Source organism: Salmo salar, unplaced genomic scaffold (genome assembly GCF_905237065.1).
Source record: "Salmo salar unplaced genomic scaffold, Ssal_v3.1, whole genome shotgun sequence".
Classification (NCBI taxonomy): domain Eukaryota; kingdom Metazoa; phylum Chordata; class Actinopteri; order Salmoniformes; family Salmonidae; genus Salmo; species Salmo salar.
The window spans coordinates 1-9007 of record NW_025549840.1 but is presented as its reverse complement, the minus strand read 5'-3'; the positions used below and the strand labels follow the sequence as shown (position 1 = coordinate 9007).

Genomic DNA, 9007 nt, shown 5'->3' with positions numbered 1-9007 from the left:
TGAGTGTAAAGGCTGATTCACATGGTAGTCATGGATGGCACGTAGTGAGTGTAAAGGCTGATTCACATGGTAGTCATGGATGGTACATAGTGAGTGTAAAGGCTGATTCACATGGTAGTCAGTCATGGATGGTACATAGTGAGTGTAAAGGCTGATTCACACGGTAGTCATGGATGGTACGTAGTGAGTGTAAAGGCTGATTCACATGGTAGTCAGTTATGGATGGTACATAGTGAGCGTAAAGGCTGATTCACACGGTAGTCAGTTATGGATGGTACATAGTGAGTGCACACATGCATAGGATACACAGCTACATTGTATAACAGCGTTGGGTTTTAATGTTACTGTGGTGATGCTGTAGTCAGTACAGACATTTAAATGAGCGTTTATTCTTTAAAACCCATCTCATATGCATCGACTAGCCCCCATTTGATTAATGCAACAACATCAGGCTTGAAATTAAACACTCACACAGGAATAACACACACAGGAATAACACACACACACACACACACACACAGAATAACACACACACACAGAATAACACACACACACACACAGAATAACACACACACACACACACACACACACAGAATAACACACACACACACACAGAATAACACACACACACAGAATAACACACACACACAGAATAACACACACACACACACACACACACAGAATAACACACACACACAGAATAACACACACACACAGAATAACACACACACACAGAATAACACACACACACAGAATAACACACACACACACACAGAATAACACACACACACACACACACACACAGAATAACACACACACACACACAGAATAACACACACACACACAGGAATAACACACACACACACAGGAATAACTCACACAGAATAACTCACACAGGAATAACTCACTCAGGAATAACTGAATTAAAAAGATCAAATATATCTGGGGAATCATCACTCACAACTCTGGGTGACTACATCTGGGCAGACTGCCAGGGGGGCAGACTGCCAGGGGGGCAGACTGCCAGGGGGGGCAGACTGCCAGGGGGGCAGACTGCCGGGGGGGCAGACTGCCAGGGGGGGCAGACTGCCAGGGGGGCAGACTGCCAGGGGGCAGACTGCCAGGGGGCAGATCTGCCAGGGGGCAGACTGCCAGGGGGCAGACTGCCGGGGGGCAGACTGCCAGGGAGATAGACTGCCAGGGGGCAGACTGCCGGGGGGGCAGACTGCCAGGGAGATAGACTGCCAGGGGGGCAGACTGCCAGGGAGGCAGACTGCCAGGGGGCAGACTGCCAGGGAGATAGACTGCCAGGGGGCAGACTGCCGGGGGGGCAGACTGCCAGGGGGCAGACTGCCAGGGTGGGCAGACTGCCAGGGGGGTAGACTGCCAGGGGGGTAGACTGCCAGGGGGTAGACTGCCAGGGGGGGCAGACTGCCGGGGGGAGCAGACTGCCAGGGGGGTAGACTGCCGGGGGGCAGACTGCCGGGGGCAGACTGCCAGGGGGTAGACTGCCGGGGGGCAGACTGCCAGGGGGTAGACTGCCAGGGAGATAGACTGCCAGGGGGTAGACTGCCAGGGGGAGCAGACTGCCAGGGGGAGCAGACTGCCAGGGGGTAGACTGCCAGGGGGTAGACTGCCGGGGGGCAGACTGCCAGGGGGTAGACTGCCAGGGAGATAGACTGCCAGGGGGGGCAGACTGCCGGGGAGGCAGACTGCCGGGGAGGAGAATTGTCAGTCAGCACTAGGGCTGTTTATATTATGGAGGCACTATCGTAAACAAAATGTCTAAGAAATCATTACATTTTTGCTTATCAAGATTCACCTGGTTTTATGCACCAACCAAACTGTTCTGGGAGAGGGGATGGTCTTCTTTTGATTAGTCACTAAGAAGCAGAGTACCATCCCAGTCAGCCGTGTTCAGGCAGGGTGTTGAGGCAGGGTGTTGAGGGCTCTAGAGGGTCAGCCGTGTTCAGGCAGGGTGTTGAGGGCTCTGGAGGGTCAGCCGTGTTCAGGCAGGGGTGTTCAGGCAGGGTGTTGAGGGCTCTGAGGATCAGCCGTGTTCAGGCAGGGTCAGTGTTGAGGGCTCTAGAGGGTCAGCCGGTGTTCAGGCAGGGCGTTGAGGCAGGGGTGTTGAGGGCTCTGGAGGATCAGCCGTGTTCAGGCAGGGTGTTGAGGGCTCTGGAGGGTCAGCCGTGTTCAGGCAGGGTGTTCAGGCAGGTCAGTGTTGAGGGGCTCTAGAGGGTCAGCCGTGTTCAGGCAGGGGTGTTGAGGGCTCTGGAGGATCAGCCGTGTTCAGGCAGGGTGTTGAGGGCTCTGGAGGGTCAGCCGTGTTCAGGCAGGGCGTTGAGGCAGGGTGTTGAGGGCTCTAGAGGATCAGCCATGTTCAGGCAGGGGTGTTGAGGGCTCTAGAGGGTCAGCCGTGTTCAGGCAGGGTGTTGAGGGCTTTAGAGGATCAGCAGTGTTCAGGCAGGGTGTTCAGGCAGGGTGTTGAGGGCTCTAGAGGATCAGCCGTGTTCAGGCAGGGGTGTTGAGGGCTCTAGAGGATCAGCCGTGTTCAGGCAGGGGTGTTGAGGGCTTTAGAGGGTCAGCCGTGTTCAGGCAGGGTGTTGAGGGCTTTAGAGGGTCAGCCGTGTTCAGGCAGGGTGTTGAGGGCTCTGGAGGATCAGCAGTGTTCAGGCAGGGTGTTCAGGCAGGGTGTTGAGGGCTCTAGAGGGTCAGTCGTGTTCAGGCAGGGTGTTGAGGGCTCTAGAGTGTGAGTACAGTCTGTGCAGGGACAGAGGGGATTGGGGGGCTGGCCATGGATGGCCAGGGGGACTGGGGCAGCTGGCTGTGGGGGAACCAGGGGCGCTGGACTGGGCATCAGAGTGCTCTATCAGAGAAGGAGGGGGCAGCAGGTGGCGTACTGGACCCTGCCCTGGGGGCATCCAGAGGGGGGGAAGAAATACCTGAAATCACAGACAGGAACAGAAACAGACAGGAAACAAGACAACAATGGGATACAAAGAAACAAACAAAAACAGAGAAATGAGAAGTGAATTAAAATAGGAAGAGGGGGGGACGTGAACAGGCTACGGCAGCTGTAAAGAACAGGAAGAGGGGGGACGTGAACAGGCTACGGCAGCTGTAAAGAACAGGAAGAGGGGGGGACGTGAACAGGCTACGGCAGCTGTAAAGAACAGGAAGAGGGGGGGACGTGAACAGGCTACGGCAGCTGTAAAGAACAGGAAGAGGGGGGACGTGAACAGGCTACGGCAGCTGTAAAAGAAACAGGAAGAGGGGGGGACGTGAACAGGCTACGGCAGCTGTAAAGAACAGGAAGAGGGGGGGGACGTGAACAGGCTACGCAGCTGTAAAGAACAGGAAGAGGGGGGACGAAACAGGCTACGGCAGCTGTAAAGAACAGGAAGAGGGGGGGACGTGAACAGGCTACGGCAGCTGTAGCAAGAACAGGAAGAGGGGGGGACGTGAACAGGCTACGGCAGCTGTAAAGAACAGGAAGAGGGGGGACGTGAACAGGCTACGGCAGCTGTAAAGAACAGGAAGAGGGGGGACGTGAACAGGCTACGGCAGCTGTAAAGAACAGGAAGAGGGGGGACGTGAACAGGAAACGGCAGCTGTAAAGAACAGGAAGAGGGGGGACGTGAACAGGCTACGGCAGCTGTAAAGAACAGGAAGAGGGGGGGACGTGAACAGGCTACGGCAGCTGTAAAGAACAGGAAGAGGGGGGACGTGAACAGGCTACGGCAGCTGTAAAGAACAGGAAGAGGGGGGGACGTGAACAGGAAACGGGAAGGGAAAGAGGAAGTGCAGAAGACACTGTATTCAGCAGAACTAACAGACACGTTACATTTCCCTCACTAACTTTAAACATCAGCTATCTGAGCAGCTAACCGATCGCTGCAGCTGTACATAGTCCATCTGTAAACAGCCCATCCAACTACCTCATCCCCATATTGTTTTTATTTCTGCTCCGTTGCACCCCGGTATCTCTACTTGCACATCATCATCTGCTCATCTATCACTCCAGTGTTAATCTGCTAAATTGTAATCACATTGCTACTATGGCCTATTTATTGCCTTACCTCCTCATGATGCCATTTGCTCACATTGTATATAGACTTATTTTTCTACTGTATTATTGACTGTATGTTTGTTTTATTCCATGTGTAACTCTGTGTTGTTGTATGTGTCGAACTGCTTTGCTTTATCTTGGCCAGGTCGCAGTTGTAAATGAGAACTTGTTCTCAACTAGCCTACCTGGTTAAATAAAGGACTTGTTCTCAACTGAAGGTCTACTACACCTGCTGTATTCAGCAGAACAGACAGAAGACTAATACAATTTAAATTTGATCTAAAAAATAAAGCCAGTATTTCTGAAGCAGTGGCCTCCTGGTCCGTTCAGGGTCACCAGGCTGCTCGCCAGTCAAACGGGCTCTAGATTAACAGCATGCAGGCTGGTGGAGTGTCTTCTGGGGCCAGTCGGACTCCGCAGGCGAGGGCTAAAGGGGATCCTCTGGCCGTTCCTGTGTGCAACAAGCAGCATCCTTCACGTCCAATAGACCACACAGGGATGAGTCCTTATTGAAATGGGACAATAATAATATGCAAGCAAACTATTTAATTTAAAAAATTAGATTTTCTGAATGAAATTGTACATACACACAGTCATGAACAAAATCACAATTCCGATGCATTTTATCAAGATTGACAAGAGTACAGAAAAAACGTTTGCCATTAAAAACCAGAGAAACATAACGCCATACAATGCAACAGGTTAGCAGAGGCTTTTCAGAACGGAGGGGATTTTAATTAACGCAGAATAGTCACCTCAAGGGAGGGATCATTTGGCTTTTCTTATGAACCAATATACAGTACTAGGAGAGAGAGTATAATGTAACTGAATATTGGTGTACAGTACTAGGAGAGAGAGTATAATGTAACTGAATATTGGTGTACAGTACTAGGAGAGAGAGTATAATGTAACTGAATATTGATGTACAGTACTAGGAGAGAGAGTATAATGTAACTGAATATTGGTGTACAGTACTAGGAGAGTATAATGTAACTGAATATTGATGTACAGTACTAGGAGAGAGAGTATAATGTAACTGAATATTGGTGTACAGTACCAGGAGAGTATAATGTAACTGAATATTGGTGTACAGTACTAGGAGAGAGAGTATAATGTAACTGAATATTGGTGTACAGTACCAGGAGAGTATAATGTAACTGAATATTGAAGTACAGTACTAGGAGAGAGAGTATAATGTAACTGAATATTGAAGTACAGTACTAGGTGGGAGAGTATAATGTAACTGAATATTGGTGTACAGTACTAGGAGAGTATAATGTAACTGAATATTGAAGTACAGTACTAGGAGAGAGAGTATAATATAACTGAATATTGATGTACAGTACCAGGAGAGTATAATGTAACTGAATATTGATGTACAGTACTAGGAGAGAGAGTATAATGTAACTGAATATTGAAGTACAGTACTAGGAGAGTATAATGTAACTGAATATTTGGTGTACAGTACTAGGAGAGAGAGTATAATGTAACTGAATATTGAAGTACAGTACTAGGAGAGAGAGTATAATATAACTGAATATTGGTGTACAGTACTAGGAGAGAGAGTATAATATAACTGAATATTTGGTGTACAGTACTAGGAGAGAGAGTATAATATAACTGAATATTTGGTGTACAGTACCAGGAGAGTATAATGTAACTGAATATTGGTGTACAGTACCAGGAGAGTATAATGTAACTGAATATTGGTGTACAGAACCAGGAGAGTATAATGTAACTGAATATTGGTGTACAGTACCAGGAGAGTATAATGTAACTGAATATTTGGTGTACAGTACCAGGAGAGTATAATGTAACTGAATATTTGGTGTACAGTACCAGGAGAGTATAATGTAACTGAATATTTGGTGTACAGTACTAGGAGAGAGAGTATAATGTAACTGAATATTTGGTGTACAGTACCAGGAGAGTATAATGTAACTGAATATTGAAGTACAGTACTAGGAGAGAGAGTATAATGTAACTGAATATTGATGTACAGTACTAGGTGAGAGAGTATAATGTAACTGAATATTGATGTACAGTACTAGGAGAGAGAGTATAATGTAACTGAATATTGATGTACAGTACTAGGTGAGAGAGTATAATGTAACTGAATATTGGTGTACAGTACCAGGAGAGTATAATGTAACTGAATATTTGGTGTACAGTACTAGGAGAGAGAGTATAATGTAACTGAATATTTGGTGTACAGTACCAGGAGAGTATAATATAACTGAATATTGATGTACAGTACTAGGAGAGAGAGTATAATATAACTGAATATTGGTGTACAGTACCAGGAGAGTATAATGTAACTGAATATTGAAGTACAGTACTAGGAGAGAGAGTATAATGTAACTGAATATTGGTGTACAGTACCAGGAGAGTATAATGTAACTGAATATTGAAGTACAGTACTAGGAGAGAGAGTATAATGTAACTGAATATTGAAGTACAGTACTAGGAGAGAGTATAATATAACTGAATATTGAAGTACAGTACTAGGAGAGAGAGTATAATGTAACTGAATATTGATGTACAGTACTAGGAGAGTATAATGTAACTGAATATTGGTGTACAGTACCAGGAGAGTATAATGTAACTGAATATTGGTGTACAGTACCAGGTGGAATATTGAATATAAACTCAGTAATATTAACCGTGTGTGTTAATAAAGCTGTAGCATGTATACCAGCCTTCAGTCATTATTTCATTCAGATTAATTGCAGATTACCAGCAGGTTAATAGGGATTATTACCAGATTATATTCCAGACATTCCTCCACCATGCAAAGATTTTGGCAACTTTTTTGCTAAAATAAAAAATAAATAAAAACCTATTGAAAAGATGAAATTTATTATTTATCAATATGTCCTCCACACATTCTATACATGCTATTATAAAATGAAATCAAAAGAGTAAATTATTCAATTTAGTAAGCCTGTAGGTTTGGCCCTGGTGTGTAAATGTATTGAAAATATGACATATTCTGTGGCATTATGTGAGGACGACAGATTCATCTGTAATTTTAAACTCATCTAAAATGTAAAAAAAAAAAACTATATTCTTCAAAATAACATTCAATGTTCCATCAACATAAAATTGTGTCAACAAATAAAATCACTAACAATTATCGTACAAACCAAACCATCAGTCTGCTGTTGAACTAACATTAAAAAACGGTAGCAAAAAAAAACCCTCCTCCCAAACACTCCTTTTATGACGAAGCACACAGGTCTACCACAGGGAGCAACAGGCCTACGTGCTGGGGTCTGGCCTGCTGGGGTCTGGCCTGCCGGGTCTGGCCTGCCGGGTCTGGCCTGCCGGGTCTGGGCCACAAGCCAAGCTCTTTGCATGAGTGCAACACACAGGGGCCAGATGTGATCAGTTGACCCAGGGAGGGAAGGGGGGAGGGGTGGGTCAGCGTTGCAGGGTCAGTCAGGCCCAGAGAGAGCAAAGCAGTCAGTCGCCAGCTCTGGCCCGGGCCGACAGCGAGCGCGGCCTCCTACCTTCCTGCGGCAGAGCCGTTCAGTGCATTCTGGGAGGTCTGGACAGTCGACCCCACCATGTTATTCATGGCACCGGGTTGTCCTGACGACCCGTTAACCGGACTTCCGTCTCCCTTCAGGATGCCTGTACACTTCCAGTTGTCCATATAGTTGGCTGGGGACCAGAAGATGGGAACCAATGAGACAGTGTAAATGTGCGGGGGAATTTTTACACAGCCACTTCTGTTTTCATTTCAGCTAAACCACGGACTTTAAAAATGACCGGATAGACTTTAAAAGCCTGGTCCCGAACCTGTTGGTGCTGCCTGGATAACTCTAGTGGTCGCCGCTGCAGCGTAGAATGACATAATACAACTAGTTCAGTCGTTTAAAAGATGCCCTCGCAAACATTTGTAACATTTTAGCCTGAAGTTTTGAAAAGGCTGAAACAGGTCCCTGTTTCTGTGCACTACGTCATCCATTCTGTTTCTTGTGCACCATGTCATCCATTTTGTTTTTTGTGCACTACGTCATCCATTCTGTTTTTTTGTGCACTACGTCATCCATTCTGTTTTTTTGTGCACTACGTCATCCATTCTGTTTTTTTGTGCACTACGTCATCCATTCTGTTTTTTTGGTGCACTACGTCATCCATTCTGTTTTTTTGGTGCACTACGTCATCCATTCTGTTTTTTGGTGCACTACGTCATCCATTCTGTTTTTTTGTGCACTACGTCATCCATTCTGTTTTTTGTGCACTACGTCATCCATTCTGTTTTTTTGTGCACTACGTCATCCATTCTGTTTTTTGTGCACTACGTCATCCATTCTGTTTTTTGTGCACTACGTCATCCATTCTGTTTTTTGTGCACTACGTCATCCATTCTGTTTTTTGTGCACTACGTCATCCATTCTGTTTTTTTGGTGCACTACGTCATCCATTCTGTTTTTTTGGTGCACTACGTCATCCATTCTGTTTTTTGGTGCACTACGTCATCCATTCTGTTTTTTTGTGCACTACGTCATCCATTCTGTTTTTTTGTGCACTCACGTCATCCATTCTGTTTTTTGTGCACTACGTCATCCATTCTGTTTTTTGGTGCACTACGTCATCCATTCTGTTTTTTTTTGTGCACTACGTCATCCATTCTGTTTTTTTGGTGCACTACGTCATCCATTCTGCTTCTTGTGCACTACATCATCCATTGAGTGCTTTAAGCTGCAATATGTAACTTTTTGGGCGACCTGACCAAATACACATAGAATTATAAGTTATAGATCTGTTATTTTCTATGCTACCCGGTCTTGAATTTGATTTTTGTGTCTTTTACTTTTGTACACCAGCTTCAAACAGCTAAAAATACAATATGGTTATGGACAATATTTCACAGTACAATTATTACACTATAGTCCCATAGTGGGATACAGCCTGTTCAGTCTATAC

General features: G+C 45.8%; 1 protein-coding gene across 1 annotated transcript; it reads right to left on the bottom strand.

Annotated features, from left to right (window-relative positions):
- Window positions 1–4598: 4598 nt before the first annotated feature.
- Window positions 4599–7738, bottom strand: LOC106594672 (nucleoporin SEH1; the record flags this gene model as incomplete). Its single annotated transcript, XM_014186068.2, is given in 1 exon segment — window positions 4599–7738. A coding segment is annotated over 1 exon segment (158 nt), but the record flags the coding sequence as incomplete, so codon positions are not given.
- Between the last annotated feature and the right edge of the window lie 1269 nt (window positions 7739–9007).